We start from the raw sequence: 26,638 nt of genomic DNA on the forward strand, positions 1-26,638 counted from the left end.
ACTGCATAAAAATGTAATGCTTAACAGCTTCATGATTCGAACACTGCTTGCCCTTACAGGATAAGACGAAATTACAGCTGATGCAGGTAGTAGCACACTAGCACATCAAGCTGCAGCCTGCAAAGTATTTTCAGGAAATTGCCAATGTGTTTACAAAGCTTGTGATTAGACAGCAACATATTTGGAAATTCTGAAGTTATAAAGGTCACATATAGTTCTTTAGTTGACCGAAGGCTTTATGTATTTTTTTTTTCATAGACTAAAAATGTTTGCTCTATTGGCCAACTAATGCAGCATTTTATTGCATATTTAGCCTAGGAGGTTAGCGTTATTTCTATATTTAAAGGGATACTGTAGGGGGGTCGGGGGGAAAATGAGTTGAACTTACCCGGGGCTTCTAATGGTCCCCCGCAGACATCCTGTGCCCGTGCAGCCACTCCCCAATGCTCCGGGCCCGCCTCCGGTTCACTTCTGGAATTTCAGACTTTAAAGTCTGAAAACCACTGCGCCTGCGTTGCCATGTCCTCAGTCCTGCTGCTGTCACCAGAAGCATACTGCACAGGCCCATTATGGTCTCTGCCTGCGTAATACACTCCTGGTGACATCAGCGGGAGCGAGGACACGGCAACGCAGGCGCAGTGGTTTTCAGACTTTAAAGTCTGAAATTCCAGAAGTGAACCGGAGGTGGGGCCGGAGTATCGGTGAGTGGCTGCGGGTGCACAGGATGTCTGCGGGGGACCATTAGAAGCCCCAGGTAAGTTCAACTCATTTTTCCCCGACCCCCCCCCCCCCCCCCATTCCACAGTATCCCTTTAAGAGCTAATGTGATTTCTAATTTGAAATTGAGAGAATAAATGTAGGATATAGGAATATGTTTACCAGAATGCTTAAGCATTAGAAGGCAGAAGCCAAGAAGCCATTACATCCATGATCACAGGGCCATTTCCCCCCCCCCCCCCCTCAGACATTCCAGGTCTTTACCTGGAGCGCCATTGGTTCTGAAAAGTGCTGCACAGCCCCCCTTTTGCTGCAACTGGATATTCCTTCATTTGCTAGCAGAGTGTTCGAGGTCATGGGACTGTGATTGAGGTTGTTTGCCCAACGGTCATGGCTATATGTTCAAGCAGTTGAATGGAAGCTAGAAGAATGAAGCTGGAGTATTCTGTCTATTCCACGCTCTAAATGCTACCACCTGGCTGTGCATAGCAGCAGCTGCTGGGAAAGTTCTGTGCCTCTTCTGAAGTATGCATGGCTAGAGCGCTCCCTGTAGGGGCTGATATGCAAAGGTGACAGCACAGTGTGAACTGAGCATCAGGGCCACAGTGGGGCCCCTGGGGAAAATTAACCCGGGTGCAAGCAACAGACAACCAGTTCCCAACCAAAAGGCCTTTGTTGCATCCAAATTTCCCCTCCGGGTCTCTAAGCTTACTGCGATCAGTCTGTAGTTCCATGTACTCCCAACGTCATCCCCGCAGGAGCGCAGCTTCTCTGTGACGCATGCTCTCTGGTGCATGCTGTTACATAACTTGCTGGGGGAGTGCATGGAGCCACAGACAGACAGAGGAGCACACCTGCCAGTACAGGTGAGACTCTGCTTTGCCAAAGAAGCTGCAGAAGCCCCGGGGAGCAGAAGATAAGTCGGGAAGGGGGGGCATCTTGGAGGCCCCTACAAGCTCTGGTGCAATAGCTCCTTTGCCTCTGTGGTAGAGTTGGCCCTGCCGAGCATGCACCGCTGTTTCGGCTTCAACTTCCTCCAATCGGAGACACAAACAAGGAATATAGTAGTGCAAAAGAGGTGAGCCCATCCAATTGTGGACCTTTAAGTATTTGGACCCCATACAGTACACATTGCCATGTCTAGTTTAAAAATTACGGGGTTGGTTCAGATGCAGAAATTATGGGAGGGGTTCAGAGGAGGCTGGTTAGTGGTGGGGTGATTTGCTACAGGTTTCCTGACCTGGGATGACAAAAAGACCCAGCATGACCAAATTCTAGTTTACTAGTGCACTGGATGATGTACAGCCACTCTATTCAGCATTAAACAATCAATGCTGACTCTGCTCTCCATACTTTAGTAACTACTCTGCGCTTCCATCGGTTTGATAACTGTGCAGGTAATGGTAGTACGGTATATGTTGTGATATGTTTTGAAAAAATATGCAGCAAGTTGTGCATTTTGAAAATCGTCTCTCTCTCCTATCTATCTACATCAAGCTGCATCCAGCAAAGTATTTTCAGGAAATGACCAATGCATTTACACAGCTTATGATTCGATAGCAACCTATTTGGAAATTCTGAAATAATAAAGGTCACATATAGTTCTTTAGTTGACCAAAGGCTTTATGTAATAATCATTGATTTTTGTGCTATTGGCCAATTAATATATTGCAGCATTTTATTGCATATTTAGCCTAGGAGGATAGCTTTATTTCTATATTTAAGAGCTAATGTGATTTCTAATTTCAAATTGAGAAAATAAATGTAACAAAGCTATAGGAATGTGTTTACCAGAATGCTTATGCATTCGAAAGGCAGAAGCCAAGAAGCCATAAAATCTATGACCACAGGGACATTTTTTCCCCCCTCAGACATTCCAGGCCTTTACCTGGAGCGCCATTGGTTCTGAAAAGTGCTGCAAAGCCCCAACGAAATGATCTAATGAAAAAATATAAAAAATGGTACCATGTATGGGCACCATACCTCTCATTTGAGATTTAGGTGAGGTGAATGGAGTTACTAGTTGGGACAGTCAATGAGATGCAAATAGGTCTTAATGCAAATTTTATGAAAATGTACACAGCTTGAAAATGAACCAGTTAGTGCAGGGTCACAATTTAATTAGTCATTTTTCAAGCTTCATAGTGTTGCATTAATTGAACATAAAAATTTGCATCAATCATTTGCTTCTCATTGACTATTCTTAGCTATTAAGTTGTGTTTTGCCTTTATTATGTAACTTTTCAAAAGGAGCTAAAAAAAAAAACTAGCAAGTGCTCATTTAATTTTATCATGCTAATTTTATATCCCCAAGCCTGCTTGCACTTCTGGACTCCCTACTTGTGGTGTACCCATAAAGCTATTTTAGGCTGTGTCATTGTATTTCTGCACAGCTTCCATGCCTTTTTGAATGAAATGGGAATGCATCTGCTGTGTGCTTAAAAATACATGTAGAAGTGTGTAACGCCCTGCAACGGATGCATTGCCGTTAGACTAAATGGCACAATATATGGGCCACAACATATAAACTGATGCAGTACTTTCAGTGTAGCTTTATGTGGAAAGAAGGCTCATTTAGTGTGTTCTGCACATTTGAGCAATGGTAATGGTTTGCTAATTGGGGGAAGGAATATCCAATCGGTAGTTACCATTTGCACACAATGTTCTTTCTATACAGAAATGTCATGTGACAGTTGCAAATTGATCATGTATAATATGAATATTTGAGGTATTTTAGTCCCCCAAATAGCTTGAGGGAGTACTAAAAGGAAACGGACAGTATTCTGCTGTCGAACAGATGGCAATGTTCAATCCTCCCCCATAGATTATCAATAGAGCCAAAAATTGACCCCCTCACACCTGAGTCAGCAGACGCATGGCAGGCAATCGGGTATCCCTCCCTTCTGGACCACATCCCCATAAAAATGTGAGCAGAGCAGTCACTTCACATTCTGCATTTGGCTGCTGTGCTAGTAGGCAGAGTAGACAGCTGTGCTGCTGAGAGTGATTGCATAGTTAGCTTGCTAGCTCTCTCTGTGTGTCAAGTACTCGTATTGCTGCTACAGTACTAGTTAACTGACTAGATCACCCAGTAGCCCTTGTAAGAGCTATTTTTTTCTTGATATTGTTATATTGCTGTTCTGTGTGTCCAGCACATACTTTAACTGTTATTTTTTGGTGATTGTTGCACCTAGCATAAATCCGTCACTGGAGTGAAGTGACATTCCATTAAAAAAACAAACAAAAAAACAAACACCTGCTTGTCCAGACCAAAAACACTACTGTGATCTTTCCACTACTGTCCTGAAATTCTGATATACCTGTGGAATATAGCTTACTGTGTCCCAGATACTATCCACAAACAATGGATAGTTTTGGAAGTGGTAAAGAGACTGGAGAGTGAGGAAGTTCTTTTGGCTTTCTCAGTGGTGTAGGAGTTAAAATCGGAAGAACATTTTAAGGGTCCGATTCCTGTGTTATGCCTGGAAATTACGTATGATAGTCCAGGTCAGGGTAGCATCACCCTTCCTGTTTCCCATTTCAACTGTGGCTAGTAACAAGATTCCTTAACATTAAAACATGCCAGAACCAATTTGCCTTGTAGCACAGCATAATTATTTTTGAAACCTACTGGGCCTACAAGGATCAGTTATAAAGTTAACGTGGCCCGGTGCTCCTTACAGGGAGCCTGAAGAGGCATATGGGGGTTGCCATATTAATTTCCTTTAAACAATATCTGTTGCCTAGCATCCTACTGATCTCTTTTGATGCAGTAGTGTCTGAATTACAAACCTGAAACAAGCATGTGGCTAGTCAGACTTCAATCAGAGCACCTGATCTGCATGTTTGTACAAAAGTATTGGAGGCAGAGGATCATCAGGACAGCCATGCAATCTGCATTGCTTAAAACAGAAAAAATGTCCACCTCTATTTCTCTCACTTCAGGTTCCTTTAAAGTTGTTTCGTTTCTAAACCCTGATGTTTGCTCTGATCTTTTCTAAAAGGTTTTAGCAAAAGGTCAGGGTGAAAGGTTCTGACTAAACCAGGTTGCAAAATGCTATTTTTGTTTTTAACCCTAAAGAAAAGAAGTAGAACCTTGCTGGAGTATTACTGCCTTCCATGTGAACACATTTTTTGTTTACTCTCAGCAACTAAGCTGTGCAAGAGTTAATGCGTGCAACAAGCAAATGTGTTTTCCCGGAGAAGTGCTTGTTTTGAAGAGCCTCATTCCTTATTTTTAGAAATCTAATGAAATTTCTCATTTATGAAGCAAATTAAACTCCGCATTAATCTTTGTTAATCATAAATGTTGTTTTTTTTCACTTGGTTTAGAATATATGTTATTGGTCTTTATATGGAGTTGTAATTTCAAAACATCTGTGTTCAGACAGGAGTACATAGTGTTCTAAGTTATAGTTGATTGCCTTCATTAAATGAAAAGCTTCATTTGTATCCAGTTATTGCTGTCTCAAAGTAACAGTGAAGGAAGTATACATGTACAGTAACAGATGCTAGATATGGCAAAGCTGTGCTGGATGAAGGGTGACAGTAACAAAGAACAGAGGCTGTAGCTGGGAAAACAGTCTGTTTATTCTGGGGCTACGTGGAAAAATCCTCAGTGTTTCGATGCTTGGCTTTAATTGAACCCCCAATGGCTGCACCAGTGGCGAGACTATGGACTGGTGAGCACTGGCGTAGCTAAGGAGTTGTGGGCCCCGATGCAAGTAGTACAATGGGGTCCCCCAAGCACTCTATACCAGGGTCGGCCCTAGACTTTTTGCCGCCTGAGGCAAAAATCGCCGCCCCCCCCCCCCCAGCCGTGGTGGGGGGAGGGGGGGGGGGCACCGAGCTGGAGGGGTAGCTGGCAGAAAGTGGGTATTGGGCCTAGTGGTGGGGGGCTCCCTCGCCTGGGTCCCCCGATCTGCGCTCCTCCTCCAGCGTTAAGTACCAGCCTGCATATGATGAAGAGGCAACGAGCGGGAGAATCACTCACCTCATCCACGTCCCATCGTGCGCTCCACTGACGTCACTTCCTGCAAGGCCGTCCACTTATAATACAGTGGGCGGTGTTGCCGGAAGTGACGTCAGTGGAGCACACTAACGGAACGCGGAAGAGGTGAGTGATTCCCCCGCCCGTTGCCTCTTCATCATATGCAGGCTAGTACTTAACGCTGGAGGAGGAGCGCAGATCGGGGGACCCAGGAGAGGGAGGGGGGGGTCTGACCCCCCCCCCACCGCTAGGCCCAATACCCCTTTTCTGCCAGCTACCCCTTCAGCTCGGCGGGCCCAGCATCCATGGACAGGCGGGTGCCGCCCCCCCAGATCTGCCGCCTGAGGCAAATGTTTCACCCCACCTCATGAGCGGGCCGGCCCTGCTCTATACATAACAATTGATACAGAGCTCCAAAACCTGCCAATGGCAACTACAGTGTCAGAAGAGCAAGTTTGTTAATGATTACTACTATCCAAAGTATCTATAGAAGTGATTATGAGCACAGGACCAAAAAAGAGCTAAAGCTGCAGTTGAGGGAGGGCCCTTCGGGGCCCCTCTGGCCCAAGGGCCCCGATGCGGTCGCTACCTCTGCAACCCCTATTGCTACGCCCCTGCTGGTGAGTATTCTCACTATGATAGGCCAGAGATTAGTACATAATGCATATTTCTATTCATATGTATCCTCTGTTATTCTGTATATTGCTTGCAGTAATCTTTGGCAGCCTCTGAAATCTGCTTGTTTGAACCTCTGGTGAACATTGTTTTGGGGTCCTTATAGTCCCCTCACTATTGGTGCACGCTCAGTAGGCAGTAGCAGTGTTAAGACATCTAGCCCAAGGACTCCTTAATGAATAGGTGTTGTCTTACTGAAAAGAGAACCCAACCCAACATCCACTGCGAGCATAGCCTAATTCTTTTAGCCATAGAGCCTGAACAAGCATGCAGAACAGGTTCTCTGACTAAAGTCTGACTTAAATTAGCATTATGCTTGTTTTAGGTGTTTGATTCAGATAATTTTGCAGCCAAAGAGATCAGAAGGATTGCCAGGCAGCTAGTATTGTTTTAGAAGGAAATATATATGGCAACAAACCTAGTCCTCTCAGTTCAGGTGTACTCTAAAGTGCTCAGTAATGATACAATATGAATTGTACAATCTTACTACTTTTATGTAACATAAGGGACTACCTAAAGTTTCCAAAGTATGTTCACTCACTGTACTCTCCCACTACATAGACTTTTGAATTCTCCATTGGAGTTACAGAATTTTGAGTTGAAAGTTAAAATTCATGGAATTCCAACATCAAACTTCCTGAAGTTACACATAATTGTATTCCTGTAATGCACATTTTTTTTTCTTTTGCACAAATGGTGAAAAGTGTCTGAGCATGCATAAAGGACATGGAGAATATTGCATGTGAAAATTGAAAGAAAATCTATTTAACGTATTGTAACCTTTTATTTTTCTGTTTAAAATGAACACTAACCATATTCAGCCTTATAGTATAGAATTAAAATGTCATGCTTTTTGCAATGGTAACTCTGAATCCATGAAATTTGGAATTTGTTCAGAATTTCATACAAAAATTGGAATTTGGCAATTCATGACATGAATGAACAAGATTGTTAAATTAAGATTATTGGTAGGCACCTTTAGTTACTGTATTATTTTAAGTAAATAGGTTTGGTATTTAACAATTTTGCAGCTTTGTTCTGAGATAGTGATTCACAGCATTAAAAAACAGATGGCCAAACAAAAGCAAGAGAAGCAGGATAAAAATGTCTACAATGGATTTTTCCATATCTATTCCACAACTTGAAATTGGAAAAGAACAAAAATAGTGTCAACATTATTAAAACTTGTTTGCTGGTGACTTATAAGGCCTTGTATCGCTAAGGTGTTAAAATATCAACTGGGAGAAAAAGTAAATTGAATAAGGACCAATTAGTACCGGTATTTAAATTTGACTACTGTGTGATGCTACTGCAAGTAAGCATTGTTCTTGAGGCAGAAAGACTTTTTTTTCCCACTCTTTTTTTTTTTAATTACTATATCTGTAAGCTTTTACATTATTTACTACTTACATGGTTTATACCTTCTTTCAGGTATCTCTGTAACCTGTCTAAAGTATTTACACAAATTAAAGATGGTGTCTATACAGAAAAGAGTCCACTGTTGCAATTTGCTTCTGAAAGTAAAAGGTAAGTTTGAATTTGCAGCATACGGTACGTTTGGTGCTTCTTCATAAACTGGAGAACTCGTCACAGCATCTCTTCAAATTAGGCCACAGTTTTAGATGGGGCTTATCACAGTTCTATAGATTTTGATTATCCAGTCTTCTATTGATTTACTTGATATAGGATTTTCTGCCTGCATTTACACCTCTGTTCACTGAACTGGTGTTCTGATAATTTGTTGTCTTTCTTTCACAACCCCCATATCATGGACCATTAAAGTGGGTAGGTTTAGAGGAGTACACCCCTATATTAGGTGGATGCATAGCAACATTAGAGATGTAGCGAACGGTTCGCCGGCGAACGGTTCCAGGCGAACTTAGGGGGTTCGCGTTGGCCTGCACCAGGCGAACTTTTGCGGAAGTTCGATTCGCCCCATAATGCACTATGAGGGTCAACTTTGACCCTCTGCATCACAGTCAGCAGGCACATTGTAGCCATTCAGGCTACTCTAAGCCCTGGAGCCCCACCCCCCCTTATATAAGGCAGTGTCCGGCGGCCATTAGCCTCACTCGTGTGCCTGCTAGAGAGAGGAAAGGGACAGCTGCTGCAGACTTTTTCTCCTAGGGACAGATTAGTTAGGTTCTAGGCTGCTTTGCTTGCTCCTGACTGATTATTATTGCTTTTAAAGCACCCAGCAACAGCTCTTTTCAGAGCTCAACCTGTACATTTTTTTTTCTGTGTGTCAAACTGACACTTTTGTTGCATGCACAGCCTTGCTAATTGATATTGTGTGTGCCATTACCCAGGCCATTACCCGGGGTCACAAATGGCAGACTTGCCCGCCTCCATATGATTCTCGTGAAAGGAATGTGGTGTCATCTTTGCCCGCCATAACTGGTTCTCGTTAAAGGATTTAAAGTACATTCATTTCAAATACACAGCAGGGCCTCGAAAGTCCTCCTCCTGTATTGTTATTTTTGGTCACTACCTCGGGGCGGGCGGGCGTGCATGCCTGCCCGCTGCCCTCCTTGGATGTGTAGTGGTAGCCTTGCTCAGGCTCCACACCGGATTCAAACCCCTCATTCCCCGGCCATTACCCGGGGTCACAATGGCAGACTTGCCCGCCTCCACAGGATTCTCATTGTAGTGGTACTGAACAAGTACACAGCAAGTAGAAAATGTAATTTAAAAACAAAACGTAAGCTTTTTAACAATGCCATGGAAAGTTGAGAAGGAAGTCACACATTACCTGACATCACTGAGTGAGGAAGAGCAATCTCGCCATGTTGCGCAGTAGTCCAGCATGGCCGTCACTACACAAACAGCTGTTTGCGGTGCGTTACACAGTGAGTTTGGTGTGTCAGTGTGAAGCAGTACTCTAATTACACTCCCTGATTGATGTATACACATGCAAGATGATTGAAAGCACGTTAGGCCTGCAATTTAGCATTCAATGTGATTTCTGCCCTTAAAACGCTTCTTTGCGTCACATCCAGATTTTTCCCCGGGACTTTTGGCATGTATCCCACTCTGCCATGCCCCCCTCCAGGTGTTAGACCCCTTGCAACATCTTTTCCATCACTTTTGTGACCAGCAGAATTTTTTTCTATTTTTCAAAGTTCGCCTCCCCATTGAAGTCTATTGCGGTTCGCGAACCGAACCTTCCGCGGAAGTTCGCGAACCCGGTTCGCGAACCGAAAATCGGAGGTTCGCGACATCTCTAAGCAACATCCTATGTAAAACATACAAGTACATAGGTCGGTTAGCACACCAGCCATCTCAAGAGCAAAACGTAATTTATTTCTTCAATGCATGTACCAAACATTGACCATTGTTTCAGGACCACGCAGGGTCCCCTTCTTCTCTTGAGAAGCCTGGTGTGCTAACCAACTACATCATGGACCATGGTATATCTCAAGGTGCGGAGCCCCACGTGAACCAAGCTCAATATTCTGGCTATATCAGCCTGCATGGATAACTGGATTAAAGTGGCTTGGGAGGGGAGACCCCATGCTGTCCATTTTCTTTAATATATACAAAGTTCTGTTTTATACATTTAAAGTGGACAAACAAGGCTTTCTTGAAAAAAAAATACATTTTTAACTTGTTCCCAAAGTAGCACTTTTTTTTTTTAATGTAATTGTGAAATTGCAGATTGTAACTAAGCTTATAAGTGGAATTTATTACAAGTTGACCAGAACTTTTGCATTACAAGTTTATATCAAAACTGCAAATGTTGATGAGAAATTATGATTGTGTAAAATTCAAGCTCAACATTAGTGGGCGATTAGTAAATAGTTGTTGCTGTGCAAAGATTTACAATATGTGGTTGTCATCAGACGACCCCAAATTCAAAATACCGACCTCAAATTATGTGTGAAGCTTTTTCAGCTAAATGGATACTAAAAGATGGGTACACATGAGAAGTTTTTGGAAGATGAGGAATCAATCTGTGGCATAGGTCTTTTAGAAATATTTGAAAGACTGAGGCTGCATTTCCACTTGTGCGGTGCGAATCGCCGCGGTAAAAATTTGCATGTGGATGCTAATTTTGCATGCGGGTCTATGCGAATTTTCATGCGAATTCGATGTATGCGAATTTAACCATGACAGTGCTGGTGTGCTTTTCCATTGTTTCTATGCGAATTCGCATGAAAATTCGCATATTCAAACCTCATGCGAATTTCCTATTAAATACATTGTATGAGATTCGCATAGCGGTATGCGATATGCGAATTCTGATGGCTCTGCCATGCGAATTTTTTCTGCACAGAAAAACGCAAAGGAATCCTGACAAGTGGAAACAGTCCCATTCACTTGTATTGCTATGCGAATTTGAATGCGAACGCATGCGAATTCGCGATAGTGGAAATGGGCTCTAATTGTTGTAAAGATGTTGTACACATGTACCAGTTCATGCAGAAGTCCTGAGAAATGCTTTTGTAGTCTACAGCATAGTCCCCAGTATCTGGCAGCGGCGGGGATTGCCCGATGCTGAATACATGTGCTTACTGGTTGCTTGAGCAACTGGATAAAAAAAAAAAAAACATAAAAAAACCCCCACCCCTTCCCCTGCAAATAATCACCGAGCCCCGGTGATCAGCAAAGAGCTGAAAAATACCCAAGTGTGAACAAGCCCTAAAGCCTGGTAGACACTTTCAATTAAGATTGGACAATGACTGACCAATGTTATCACCTCCATGTAATATGAGGATTTACTTACAGAATTTGTTCATAGTAGGCAATGGCCCATATGCAATTTTTTTTTTCTCCAAAGTTTTCTCCTAGGTGATATTTTCACACCTTCTCATAAAATGCCTTTTAAACCACCAGCAAACAAAAAAAATACTCAAAATAACTTTAATAGTCCTTTTCAACCAGCTTTTGTATACTGTTTCAATTGTAAAATGCTGAAACGTTAATTTAAAGAGAAGAGGAAAATAATGTCCTAGGAGATAACTCAGGAGAAAAAGTGAGTAGCATATGGGCCAATATCTGTTGACCCTCATACTGCATGAGGGAGGTAAAATTGACCAATCATAATAATTGGAAAGTATGTACCAGGCTTAATATCTTTTGTTGCTATCTTTGGAGGTCTTCATAAACCTTTTTTTTTTTTTTTTTTTTACAAGATCTGCAGATGATCCTCTAACTTTCGTTTTCCAAAGACTTTTATCTCCTGTGTACCCAGCTTTAGGAGTGGCACGATTTCCTAAATATGAGAGGGTAAATGGTAGCAATTCGCAAATGCTTGGTGAACAATACTTAGTACTGTTGTATTATGTTCAGAAACCACACTACATTGCAACAATACAGGAGTAGCAATTGAAAGCCCTGACCCACTCTAATTATGTAAATTGTGATTTCTATTTTTTTATTTTGGCTTTCAAGTTTTAATGGACAAAAAAGTATGTACGGTACATACTGGAAGTGTTTGCATATAATTTTTATTAAGGCTCTTGTTTTATTCAGTTCACGGTGTCTTCAAATATGGAGGCAACCTCAACTACAAGGTATATACCAACATTTGTATGTACAGTGAATCTTACATCAGACTCGAACAAGTCTAGCCTAAATAAAGTTTGAATAGAATGACCCTGTACATAAGTGGAAGATATCTCAAAACATAATTACGCCACAACTCTTATACTTTGGGGCAAATAACTGGAGTGCATTAAAGGACGCCGGAAGTGAGAGGGATATTGGGGCTGCCGTTTTTTATTTTTAAACAATACCAGTTGCCTGGCATCTTGTCCAATCTTTCATGCATCCGCTGTGTTTGAATCATACACCTGAAATGAGCATTTGGCAAATCCAGTCAAACTTGAGTCAGAAACCTCTGATCGGCATGCTTGTTCAGGATCTATGGCTAAAAGTATTGAAGACTAGAGATGGACCGAACCTCCGATTTTTTATTTATTTATTTATTTATTTTTTTTTGTTCGCGACCTTCCGTGGAAGGTTCGGTTCGCGGAAAAGTTTGCGAACCGCAATAGACTTCAATGGGGAGGCGGACTTTAACATTTAGAAAAACTTCTTCTACCGGCTGGAAAAATGATAGAAAACATGTTTCAAGGGATCTAATACCTGGTGGAAGACATGATTGAGTGAAATACACATCAAAAGTCCCAGGCAAAAATCTAGATTTCACATAAACCCCTATTTTTCCCACAATCCTTCAGGGCAAAGGTGAGACGCAGCTCCTCACAGGAACAGATAGCACTTCCCCTATAAAAAAATCACATGGTTAGTCCACCCTCAGTGCTGTTTGTTCCTGCGTCCAGGCAGGTCGGCATCTCCCCTCTGGGTGAAGCCTGTGTGCTGGGCTGCAGGTGGATCCTTCTGGGTGGCTGAGACTGTGGTACTGAGGCAGTCTGGCCGTGCGCCCCAGGCTGGATCTTTACTGGGGTTTGCCTACCTTACTCTCCCGCTGCCATGGAGAGCAAGTGTGGAAGGCGTGGGTTCCCCTTGGCGGCCTTGCAGCAGAGGAGCAGGACGGAGGTAAGCCAGCGGCCATGTGCAGCGTGGAGCGCATTGCGGCCATTAGGACGCTTGGCCGCGTCCGGATGCGTAATTTCCAGCGGGTATGCCGGATGTAGCAATTTGTAGAGCTGGCTCATTACTCCTTCTGAAATTCCGGTCCGCCCCTCATCCAAGCGGCAGGCCAGATATGTTTTAAAGGGGAGGCTGCGCAGGCCTGTTAGCGCTGTTGCTCAGAGGGAGTTTGGTCCTGCGCTGGACATGAAAGTTTGGAGACATGTCAGATGCTTAGAGGATTGAGAGCAACCAGGCTGCCCAGAAGGTGAGATAATGGCTTCTCTTTCTGGGCTAAATGTGCTAAAGCTGTACAGAGTTGCATGCCTTGTTGGTTTTGTTTGTTTGCAGGCCAAAACTGAGGCTGCTGCTAAAACTGCTGAGGCTGCTGCTGCAGATAAGCATAGGCTCCCTCCTAATTATAAGAGATGCCCTTTGGGCATTTTAAACTAATGTTGCCCTATGCAAAGACTCTGTCAGTTGTGCATAGAGAGGGTTATGAGGGAGGAGCCGGGTCACTCTGTTCAGAATACATTGAGATCCTTTAGAGAGGAGATTAACCTCCTTGCCGGTTTTCCCGACCTGAGCTCGGGGTAGAAAAAACAAGCTATTAGCGGTGATCCCGAGCTCAGGTCGGGGTATGCATTGCAGAGCCTTACTTGTGGTTGTGGAGTCCCGCGCGCGATCTCGCTGCACAGCGGGACTCCAGCCTCTCTCCCCGACAGTGTGGGGTCTTTCCCTGGCCGCCGGGATCCCCCATGTCCCCGCTATTCTTCCGGGGACCCGGCAGCCAGTTGGAGCAGCGCAGCCGTGGTGGTGGCAGCAGAGCGATGGTGGCAGCGTGACGTCATCGGGGGCGGGGCTAATATTGAAAACTAACTTCTCTATATTAGAGAAATATAGAGAAGTTTGTTTATATGTATATTAGCGCCATCTTGTGGACAAAGAGAAAACTGCAGCACAGGAGCCCAGGAAGGTACATTTTTTTTTTATTTTGCTGCAGATCTCACTGCCAGAATGATTTTTTTCAGGTTTTAGGGTCTGAAAGAGTGAAAAAAAAATTGCACCGCTTTTAGACCCTAAAATCTGGAAAGAATCAGACCGCCAAGGAGGTTAAAGGGAATGTCCAAGCAAAATAAAAAAATGAGTTTCACTTACCTGGGGCTTCTACCAGCCCCATGCAGCCATCCTGTGCCCTCGTAGTCACTCACTGCTGCTCCAGTCCCCCGCTGGCAGCTTGCCGACCTCGGAGGTCGGCGCGACGCATTGCGTACATTTTTACGCATTCCAGCTAGTCCAGGAACATTAACACATATATTTTTACGCATTACTGGTTCAATGCGTAAAAATGTACGCATTGAACCAGTAACGCGTAAAAATGTATGTGTTAATGTTCCTGGACTAGCGGGAATGCGTAAAAATGTACGCAATGCATCCCGCCGACCTCTGAGGTCGGCAAGCTACCAGCGGGGGACTGGAGCAGCAGTGAGTGACTACGAGGGCACAGGATGGCTGCATGGGGCTGGTAGAAGCCACAGGTAAGTGAAGCTCATTTTTTTTAATTTTGCTTGAACCTTCCCTTTAATGCTTCATTGGAATCAATTAAGTCCTCATTATTGAATGCTAATCCATCTACTTCTCAGGTTGATGTATCTGGAGTATCTGTGACTGAGGTTGATGTTAGTCAGGCTGAGTTTGCAGCTAGTTCTGAGGATTCAGACATTAGAGAAATAGAATCTGGGTCTGTTACAAAGTTTAAATTCCGTATTGAGGATACGGAGGTGTTGATTGCTGCCATTAATTACTCTTTTGGAGTTGAGTAAAGATGTGGTAGCTAATTTGTCTATTTATGATCAATTATACAAAGCTAAAGGATCCACTTGATAAAAAAGTGGATGCTTATTTGAAGAGGTCTTGAGAGGCTCATGTGGCTATGTTTAGGCCGGCTGTTGTCTCTACATGTATGGTCAGAGCTTTGGAGCTGTGGTTTAATCAGCTTAGAGCTAATATACTGGCTGGTGCACCTGTTGGAGCATTTGTTGAATTCTATTGCGATTTTTATTATTAAATCTGCTGCATATTTAGCTGATTCCCCTGCTGAGGCAATTAGGTTTACATCCACTGCTGAAATTAATGATCAGCTGTGGAAAGTACATCGAACAAAAAGAATTTTTTTTTTCCTAAAAAGAAAAAAGCTGTTGCAACTAAAGTATTTTTTTTTTCCGTAAACCAAGGGGTGATCAAAAAGATGCCTCTAAAGATCAGAGAAAAGGCAGGAAGTGCACTTTTGACAAATCCGGAAAAGGGGGCTTTAAATCTAAAGTTTCGAAGACCCAGTCGAAATCCCAATGACTCGCGTCAAGCGGTGGGGGGAAGGCTAAGATGCTTCTCTCAGGTGGGCGAAAGGTTGCCGAACAATAAAGTTTGGTTACCAAATAGTTTGTACTCCATCCATCGTCGAGATTTGTGGTCTCAAAGGCCCCAAGAGATCCCACTCTGTTTCCAGAAATTTTGAGTATATTGCAAAACATGCTAAAACAGAATGTATTTCATCCTGTGCCAGATCAAACAATCCAAAACATACGTCTGTATGCATGCTGGATTATTAGGGCTCTGTACAAATTAACAAACTATCACATCATTGCATTCCAGCGGTGTTTAGCTTCTAAGGGTAACAATGGTTAATTTGCATTTAGTCAGCAGTGATGCACTGGGAGACATCTCAAGCTCATTCCAACCTGAATTATCGCAAATGCTTTCTGTTTTAAGAAGGCAAACTTTTTTTTTGCTTTTCTTAGCATTTTAGTAAGGGGGCTTTTAGAACCATTGTAGCCCCTTACACACTCTGAGTTCTGGTTCATCATGAGCTTGCTGGTTAGTCTGTATCCTGTGCCAGTAAAGGAACAAAACCAGGGCTTCTGTTTCACTATTTTTGTAGTAAAAAAGTCGTCGGGCAAGTTCCGCCTGATTCTGAACCTAAAAAGACTTAACCTGTTTATGAGACAGAAAAAGTTCGGACGGAATCCTTTTTCAGTGAGGGAGCTACTGTTTCCAGGGGCCTTTATGGCATCTCTGGATCTAAGAGATGCATATTGACATTCACCAAAAATCGCAAAAATTCCTAAAATTTGCAGCAGGAGTAAATGGGAAGGTAGAACACTACCAGTTTGTTTGCCTTTCGTTTGGGATCACTTCTGCCCCAAGAGTGTTCACAAAGATTCTGGGAGAAGCATTGATTCCGTTAAGAGAGCAGTCGATTTTAATCATTCCGTATTTAGATGACTTGCTTATTCTCGGAAGTTCAGCAGATCAACTGAGAAACCATTTAAATCTGGTATCTGAACATCTCCGATCCCTAGGTTGGATTATCAACCTAGAGAAGTCCTCTTTGATTCCAAGTCAGAAAACGCCTTTTCTAGGCATGCTAGTGGATTCATTAAAGCAGAGGATTTTCTTTCCTCCGGAAAATATCCTAAAGATAAATTTTGCAGTGAAATCATTACAGAGGGAAGAAAAGGTTTCCCTAAGGATGATTTTGTCTGTGCTGGGATTGATGTCATCCACAATGGTGGCAGTACCCTGGGCACTGGCGCACATCAGGAAGTTGCAGAGTTTCCTTCTAGGAAATTGGGACGGTCGTCCACAAACATTAAATTTCAAAGTCACAGTTCCTCAAACTGTGGTGTTGTCTCTGCAGTGGTGGTTGGAAGAATCCAACCTTGTGAAGGGAAGGCTTTGGAAGGAGCCTGTAGACAAGGTAATTACTACGGATGCAAGCGCTTGGGGCTGGGGAGCTCATATAGCTCACAGAGCCTTTCAAGGGCAGTGGACAAAACTGGAGACTGAGGTCCTCCAACTGGAGGGAATTAAGGGCAGTAAAGCGGGCCTTATTTCAGGCGTAATCAATACTATCGCAGTCCAATGTTCTAATCCACTCCGACAATGTTACGGCAGTAGCATTTTGTCAACAAACAGGGAGGCACGAGATCCCTGTTGTTGCAGAAAGAAGCTGAGGAGATCTTGTCCTGGGCAGAAAAGAATTTGTTATCCTTGAGAGCTGTTCGTCTCGAGGGAACACTCAATATAGAGGCAGACAAACTGAGCAGAAGCAGGATTCTGTCATCAGAGTGGTCTCTAAACAGAGAGAGGTGTTCGCAGACATCACAAAACGATGGGGAACACAGTCAATCGATCTATTCGCAACGGAAAACCATGCCCAGATTCAGTTTCTTCTCCCTCAATCCAAGAGAGCATAATCTGGGGGTGACTGCATTCATTCAGGAGTGAGCTTTCCACTTCTGTATGCATTTCCTTCTCTCAATTTGATTCCGGCAGTTATCAGCAAATGGAGAGGTTGTCAAAATCTGATGATTTTATTGCACCTTGGAGGACTCTTGGAGACTTCCTCGCAGGCCAGATCTGCTGCTGCAAGGGAACCTTTGGCATCCACATACAGGCAGATTGAATCTGTCAGTCTGGATCCTGAATTAGCCTTACTCAAAAAATTTGGAGTATCTGACAAGGCAGCCTCTGCATTGGTAGCCGTAAAGAACTTACTAGGAAGATCTACTTGAAATACTGGAAAACTTTCCATCTTTGGCTGTCCGGCTTTAAGTTTGATAGCCTGTCAGTTCCAGCAGTCCTGGATTTTCTTCAGGAGGGCTGGGATAAAAATGTTTCTGTAAGTACGCTTAAAGTGCAGATTGCTGCTTTATCTGCTTTTTCAGGTATCCCCTTGTCTTCCTCTCCTTTTGAGAGTAAGGTTTCTGAAGGCTCTTTCTAGGAAACTGCCAGTTTATAAACCATACGTTTCTCCTTCGGATTATCAGTGGTTTTAAAGGGACTGTCCAAAGGTTCCTTAGAGCCTCTTGAGGACAGTTCTTTGGAATATCTTACATTTAAAACAGTATTTGTTAGTAGTCATCACTACAGCCAGAAGGGTCAGTGAGCTACAAGCCTTGTCTATGAAAAGTCCTTATTTTCAGGATTTTCAGGATACATTAGTGTTGCAGACAGATCCAGAGTTTTGTCCGAAGGTTATGTCTAGGTTTCACAGGTCGCAGGATATTATTTTGCCTACTTTCTGTGTGAATCCAGAGTGTGGAAAAGAGAGGATTTTTCACTCAGTAGATGTTAAAAGATGTGTTCTGGAATATTTGAACAAAATGTCAGATGTTAGGAAGACAGATTCTTTGTTTGTTTTATTTTCAGGGAAAACTGTAGGTCAGAAAGCTTCTAAATCTATTATAGCTAATTGGATTAGGTTAGCTATTATAGAAACTTACAGAGTTAAAAAAAGTGAGGCTTCTGCCTCATTTAAAGCTCATTCTACTAGAGCTAGGGCAGCTTCTTGGGCTAATAATGCAGGGGCTTCGCCTGAGCAAATATGTAAAGCAGCAACGTGGTCAAGCTTTTCTACGTTCATCCGTCATTACCGATTTGATGCAATGTCTGCACACGACCAAGTGTTTGGTAGAAAGGTTCTCCAAGCAGTGGTCCCACCCTGAGGTTGTATTACTTGTTAATCGTCTCACCTTTGCCCTGAAGGATTGTGGGGAAAAAACAAAGCTAGTACCTGCTAACGTTGTTTTGAACAATCCTTCAGGGCAACGATCCCACCCGGGTGTTAATTGTCTGTCTGATAGTTGCACAGTTATGGGTTAGTGGAATGTTCACCTGTCGGTACTTGGCTAAACGCACTGAGGGTGGACTAACCATGTGACTTTTTTATAGGGGAAGTGCTGTCTGTTCCTGTTCCTGGGAGGAGCTGCGTCTCACCTTTGCCCTGAAGGATTGTTCAAAACAACGTTAGCAGGTACTAACTTTGGTTTTTAAGGTCACAAATCTCATTCAATGTTCAATTACAGGCCTACACTGCTTTACAACATCAGGCAGTGTATCTCTCCCTCTCTCCCTCACTCCCCTTCCAGGGAATAGTAGAATTTCAAAAGCCAGCTTATATACCTTGGCCGTGAATTGAACCCAGGTCTTGGCCGGGAATTGAACCCAGGTCTGAGTGCTTGGTAGTCAGCTCTCCTAACCGATATACCAACACTACATGCGGAAGGCAGCCTAGCATGTACCATTATGATCTATCCTAGAGAAAAATGAGCTTGCTTAAAGATTTGTAGGCTTTTAAAAGCCAGCTTACATACCTTGGCCAGGAATTGAACCCAGGTCTTGGCCGGGAATTGAACCCAGGTCTGAGATCTTGGTAGTCAGCTCCCTTAACCACTATACCACCACCAACACTACATGCAGAAGGCAGCCTAGCATGTACCATTATGATCTATCCTAGAGAAAAATGAGCTCTAGCTCTCTCTCGGATTGAAAAAGCAATTCCGTTCCGACCAAATGGAATGACCAATTTCCGCCCAACATTGCGGAAAATACAATTCCGCGGAAAGACCAACTAGAGAGAAAGAGAGCAGAATCTACATGGCTATCTGGGGTTCTCTTCGGACAACTGTTGAACACAAAAGGCAAGGCCATGCCTGGGTGGGGTTGAACCACCAACCTTTTAGCTAACAGCCAAACATGCTAACCAATTGTGCCACAGAGACTGTTCTATTCCTGGCCAATGTGAGTTGGCTTTTGACATACTACACATCCTTAAGGAAGCTCATTTTTCTCTATGCAGTTTTTATCTCAGAAAAGTCAAGCATATGCAAGACTCTCAAAAATCCTATATAAAATCATTCCCTTTTTTTTTTCAACACACTCTAGAGCATTTATCAATGCAATGGGATGTGTTATTTTTGTGGCATGTTTTCAAAGCAGCATGTTTGGATTCATGGAAAATGACAGAAAATATGTTGGGCAACTAAATAAAAAATAAAATCACATTGCTTTATAAACATTTGATGACTAATATTTTTGGTTCAAATCCAAGAATCCTAATCCCTTTCTCATCAGATATCTGGCATGGGATCTCCTTTTAAATAATTAACTTTTCAATATGTTTCACTCTGTTAGAGCATTCCATAAGAAGTCTGAACTTATTTTCATTTTTATTTTTGTACCAGCTGTGGGCTGATTTTAAAGTGACAGGGGACTTGGAAATCTGCATGGCATGTGCCTGTTGATTTATCCTCTTTAAATCATTCTATATTAGCATAGTATGAGGCTGTAGGATACTTTCAAAAATGTTTATACAGTAGAAGTGAAACAGGAACCTCTGGCCACGTTGGGAATGTCGCTTTAAGCTGCATTGCTAAACTATACAGTAGATAGGAGGAAGGAGAGGCAGTGTTTTGATCATCACAAACGAGCAGTACATACTCATTACCAGGCAGCACCTAGCTTATAAATGGCTACAGAAAGTGCCTCTTTGCAAATTTAAAGGCACAGTATGTGCAATTGCATCTGAAATAGCAAGGGCTGAAACCAACTACACTGTCTTAACAGCTATCTAATTGGCAAATCCAATTATGAAACTACTGCTACATACACACCTGAAAGATCAATGAAAGATCTGACCAATTTTACCCCCTTCCATGTAGTATGAGAGTGATACTCTACACAGTCTATTCTATTGAGCTGAACTCCCCATCAGATAAAAATCTTTGCAAGATCCTGCACACACAAATGCTGTACACATTCAAAAGATCCGTTCCTGCAAAGGATCCATTCCTGCAAAAGATCCGTTCCTGCAAAAGATCCGTTCATAGTCTATATCTGCATATCCTCATACACACCTTGTTTAACAGACATTCATCTGCAGATCAGATCCGCCAGGATGGATCTTCAGATCTGGGGATGATTGTCTGATCTGCAGATGAATGTCAGTTAAACAAGGTGTGTATAAGGATCTGCAGATATCATAGACTATGAATGCATTTTGCAGGAACGGATCTTTTGCAGGAACAGATATTTTGCAGATACTGATCTTTTGAATGTGTACAGCATCTTTGTGTGCAGCATCTTGCACAGATTTCTATCTGATGAGGAGTTCAGCTCAATAGAATAGAATGTGTAGAGTATGGCTCTCATACTACATGGAAGGGGGTAAAATTGGTCTAAGATCTTTTATTAATCTTTCAAGTGTGTACACACCATTAGTAAAGAGATTTTCTGCTAACTGGTCATTTCACTAGGGATGGTCAATGAGATGCAAATAGTTGTAAGTTGGTGTAGCATTATGCAGGTTTTCTATGCAATTGTGAGGCTTGAAATGGACCAATTGAATCTCACCAAAGTGAAATTTAAGTGCATTTGCACAGTCCTGCATCAACTTGGGAATTATTTGCCTCTCATTGACCATCCTAACCCCTCACACAGTATATTGGTTGTTAGATATGGGTGCATAAAACAAAATAGCACTGCCAGAGCTAACATACTTACATAAAATCTGTGCAGAAAACCTTCCCTACCTACATCTCGGAGCTTGTTCACAGGTATACACCTGGTCGCCCCCTCCGATCCTCCAACGACCTTCGCCTCACCACCCCACGCATTTCACACTCCCATGCCTGCCTGCAGGATTTTTTTAAGAGCTGCCCCTACCCTCTGAAACGCCCTTCCACCACCCATCAGACTTGCTCCCTCTTTCAACACATTCAAGCAAGCCCTCAAAACCCACCTCTTTATGATGGCCTACCCACCTCCTACCACACAGTAACTCTCTACTGAATATTCCACAGCCCCACCTAGCGTTTCCACCCCACCCTTTAGATTGTAAGCCTCTGGCAGGGTCCTCCATTCCCTAGCGTAATCTACAGGATCATGTGCTCCTGTCCTATGACAGCCTGTACTTGTATTACTGGGCCTACCTAACCAGCCCATATTGCATGATCATGTATTTTGTACAATTTGCATGTATAACTTCTATGTTGTATAAACTTGTTATGTCTGTCATCCTTGTATCATTGTATATATTTATTGTCCAGCGCTGCGTAATATGTTTGCGCTTTATAAATACAATAAATAATAATAATATTTGATTAAGAAGCCTGCAGGAATTAAACCACTTTTTTGTTTTTTCATGTCATTTTAAATATAGTTTGACACATTGGATTATGCATATATACTGCATTTCAGTTCTCTGTTTACCGATGTGCCTGAATATCTCAGCTTTGAAAGAAAAGATTCAACTAGCACTTTTGTGTTCTTGTAACACTGTTAGACTTAAATGGGTTTAATGTTGCTTTGTAGCCTTCAGTTTGTGCTATATTAAGTTTTCAAGGGGGTTATTTTATTTAACTGAATGTAAAATGTATTTGTGTTTGTAATGTACAAAGCCTTTTTATCCCTGGAATATAGTTGTAAACAGTATTTGCACACTCAGAAAAGAAAGCAATGGCTTCAGCAATTCCATGTTTTTCCTTCAAATAAACCATTCACCAAGCTATTTACTCTCTAGATGAAAGGGTGGGTTTGACCTGTCAAGCCTAGTCCGTGCTGAGGCTTGCAACTGTTGAAAGATTTGTCAATTTCAGCCTTATGAGGCAAGATGGAATGAAAAAAAGACTTATCTCTTGTAGGTAAAGATCTGTCAAATGGGTATTTGTGATCTGTTGGCATTTTATTTAAACTCAAGTAAAAAAAACAAACAATAAAATAGTGTGGAAGGAGGTTCAAACCGCTCTATATCTTATCTATCTATCTATCTATCTATCTATCTATCTAACTTATCTATCTATCTAACTTATCTATCTATCTAACTTATCTATCTATCTAACTTATCTATCTATCTAACTTATCTATCTATCTAACTTATCTATCTATCTAACTTATCTATCTATCTAACTTATCTATCTATCTAACTTATCTATCTATCTATCTAACTTATCTATCTATCTAACTTATCTATCTATCTATCTAACTTATCTATCTATCTATCTAACTTATCTATCTATCTATCTAACTTATCTATCTATCTATCTAACTTATCTATCTATCTAATCTATCTATCTAACTTATCTATCTATCTATCTAACTTATCTATCTATCTATCTAACTTATCTATCTATCTATCTAACTTATCTATCTATCTAACTTATCTATCTATCTAACTTATCTATCTATCTAACTTATCTACCTATCTTATCTACCTATCTTATCTACCTATCTTATCTACCTATCTAACTTACCTATCTTATCTATCTATCTAACTTATCTATCTTATCTATCTAACTTATCTATCTATCTATCTATCTATCTATCTATCTATCTATCTATCTATCTATCTATCTATCTATCTTATCTATCTATCAATCAAAACTTTTGACAGAGCTGGGAACAAGAGACGAACAGCAATAAAAACTTTGCAGGAGTTATGAACTCTTCCCAAAGGTGGTCACACACCTTAATATTTAAAATAAAGTAATAAAAAACATGATCAATTTATTACATGTTGAAATTGCTTGGGTCTATGAATCAAGACATTGACAATCTACCCTACATTATTCAATTGTCATGGAAATTGATCAGAAATTGATCAGAATAATTCCCAAATACCCCCCCCCCCCCAGAAAAAAATAAAAATCAAAATTTAAGTTTTCTGTGCAATACATATTTTTTTCATCAAATTGCTGTAAACTTTGATTGTCTTGTAACATGTGTGGCCATCTTTAGGCTATGGAAAAAAGGTTATACTTAGTTACCCACTCCTTTCAGTGCTGGGAATGAAATAATTCATCTTAGATGGCATAGAGCAGCGTTCCCCAACCCTGTCCTCAAGGCCCATCAGCAGTACATGTTGTGCAGAAAACTACAAACATTCACAGGTGGGGTAGATAGTGTCTCAGCAGAACTCATTAACTAACTCTTTGGATTTCCACAAAACATACACTTTTGGGCCTTGAGGGCAGGGTTGGGGAACACTATAGAGGACAATGAAAAGATATATCCACTTTCGGAAATAACCAAAAACAAAATAAGAGTTGGACAATTTGTTTTTAATTTCTACTGACACATTTTAAAGAGGAACTTCAGCCTAAACAAACATGCTGTCATTAAGTTACATTAGTTATAACTAAAATAGATAGGAAATATAATCTCTTACCCACCCTGTTTTAAAAGAACAGGCAAAGGTTTGTGATTTCATAAGGGCAGCCATTTTTTTTTTGGTTGAAAGAAGGTGACAGGGAGCATGAGACACAGTTCCAACTGTCCTGTGTGCTGATCACCCCTTCTAGTTGCTAGGCAACGTGAACAACATAGGAAATCCCAACATGCTTTGCACAGCATCAGGGGAAAAAAGCCCGGTCAGTTTTCTTTGATGGGGCGGAACTTAGCTAAAAATGCAGCTAAAAATGACTTTTATAAGAAAAACAAAGGTCTGATGCTGTGAAACTGTTAAAGAAACACCAAGCCTTTTCAGTTCTGCTGAGTAGATTTTTAGTCTGGAGGTTCACTTTAACTTTTAAGAACCCCCCCTCCCTCCCCCTTGAGTTAACTGGTGAACGACCATCTTAGCAGTTACCCCTAAAACAAATGATGTGCAACAATATCTTTTGAAATACTTACTGCAGATCTGCACTTACTTGGGCAAAATTAGAATGTATGTAAATTGTAAGGCAACAATAAATCCATTTTACTTTTGAGTTTAATCTGATATTATGGGCCATAGAACAAGGCAAACTTACTAAGAAAACAAATTCTGCAAGGGATCAGTTATGCTCTAGACATGTTGCAGAAAGCTATGAAAAGGATCACTTCAAAGACTATATTTCCTATCTGTCTCCCTGGCAGCACACTACGGGTCAGCTCCGCCCCTTGACCCCTCCTGGACTGTTCTGTATACATTTTTCAGCCCCTCCCCAGTCCAGTGCTTTTTTTTTTCTACCGTCCGCTCCACAGGACTGGTTTTGGTAACTTTAGGTAGATAGAATTATTGTTTTTTTCTTTTCTTTTTTTTACCGTGCTTTCTTGCCTTTTTCTTTTTGCCTTACCTGCTGTGTCCTCACAGCCTTCGCGCTGCAAGGAGCGCATAGTTCCCGCTGAACAATCCTAAAGGGATCCGGGCAGATGCATCTCCCATCTTTTTGCTGGCCTTTATGGGGAGTAAAGGATTTGGGGCCAAGCGCTGTAGAGCGGCACAAATTACGACTGGGCAGCAGCGATGCAGAGACGCAATGTGCGTCTCAGCGAGGAGCGCAGGCCTCTTCCGTGTCGGGGCCATGACGTCACATCCGGCAGGAAGCAGCACGCTGGAAAAGAAATACGCAATGGAGCCGGAACTATTTCTAGGAAGCGTCCATTACCATCATCGCTTGCCAGGCGGACAGGGACAGACCACGCTGAGCGGCGCACTTGGTAAGGAGCTCCACAGACAAGCTGCAGGACACGGTGAGAGACCCGTTTTTTATTACCCTGGCTGAATATGATGTTTATGGTCCACAGGCACGTCATCCCTCTCTGGTGAGCCCTCCTACAGGAGTTTTTTCTCTGACTACCTCCAAAGGAAGGTACAGGAATCCCTTATTAACTCAGACTCTGATTACCACGCTTTTGCTCCAGAGTAGTTATTGTGAGTACTAATTATGCCCCATCGTTCTCTCTCTCACTCTCTCTTAGTGCTGCATATTGTTGCTGCATAGGAGCATGGAGGTACATAGCGCTGCCCAGGAAATAGACCAGCATAACTCTGATAGGTAAGGCACGGTTATAGTTAGTCTTTTACGGTCAAAGTACAGCCTGTTCAGGAAAGTGTTTTTTTACAGCGGCTCTAATTTATTTTTCAGCCACACACAACCTGAAAGGGCAGCTTCAGACTCAAGGAAGAGGTCATCCTCATCTAGCAAGTCTCACTCACACAAAGGGGAACATGAGCAGACACGGTCAGGTAGACGCAAGTCCTGCTGGGCATGCGGAGACAAGACAATGCCCGGGAAATTAGTGTGTGAAGCATGCTTTTACTCAATTCCTATTGAGGAGGAACCCACCCAGGATCTTCCCACACTTGTAAAAGAAATTGTAAAACAATCAATAGCGGAGTGCATGCCGTCTACCAGTACAGGCACTGAGGATAGAGGTTCAGAGGCATCTGGAGACTCCGAAACTCTTGAGTCTGTTGATGGAATAGCCGTAGGATTCGATTTAGCATTAGTAAGTTCTTTTGTGAGATCAGTCCGGGAGTCCATACAATGGGAGGAGCCACCCACAAAAACAAGAAAATATTATCCACATTTAAAAAAGAAACCTGTTTCATTCCCAGTCATGGAAGAGATAGCAGAGCTAGTGAAAGATGAGTGGACTAGAGTGGACAGGAAAACCCCCCTATCCAACAGTTTTGCCAAATTGTATCCCATGGACAGTGATATCACGGCCCAGCTCGAGGCAGCCCCATCAGTTGATGCATCAGTAATGCGACTGGCGCATCACATTACCCTGCCCTTGGAGGACTCGGTGGCGTTTAAGGACCCACTCGACAGAAAGATAGACACTGAACTTAGAAGAGCGTACCTGGACATGGGAGGGGCTTGCAGACCGGCGATCGGCCTCACGTCAATCTCAAAAGCATTAAGAACATGGACAGACAACCTGGAAGGAGCTATCCAAGCAGGTGTCAGTAAGGAAACCCTCTCCCTAGCCTTAGAAGTATTTAGATTAACGGCTAACTTTATTGGCGAGGCGGCCATAGATACTATTCGTGGCGCGTCACGGGCTATGTTCCACACTATCGCAGCAAAACGCGCCTTATGGCTTAAGCCATGGTCGGCGGATGTGACCTCTAAGACCAGTTGGTGCAAAATACCATATGATGGGAAAAATCTT

The 26,638-nt window shown here is 42.3% G+C and overlaps 1 protein-coding gene across 1 annotated transcript in view; it reads left to right on the top strand.

The window, feature by feature from the left end:
- The window catches only part of OCA2 (OCA2 melanosomal transmembrane protein), a 489,993-nt gene that overhangs the window by 144,524 nt on the left and 318,831 nt on the right, over window positions 1-26,638 (top strand). The window contains exon 3 of the mRNA XM_068268142.1: window positions 7,814-7,909. Coding sequence (XP_068124243.1) covers window positions 7,814-7,909 — 96 coding nt within the window. The remainder of the gene's footprint in view (window positions 1-7,813; window positions 7,910-26,638) is intronic.

This window comes from Hyperolius riggenbachi, chromosome 2 (assembly GCF_040937935.1).
Source record: "Hyperolius riggenbachi isolate aHypRig1 chromosome 2, aHypRig1.pri, whole genome shotgun sequence".
Classification (NCBI taxonomy): domain Eukaryota; kingdom Metazoa; phylum Chordata; class Amphibia; order Anura; family Hyperoliidae; genus Hyperolius; species Hyperolius riggenbachi.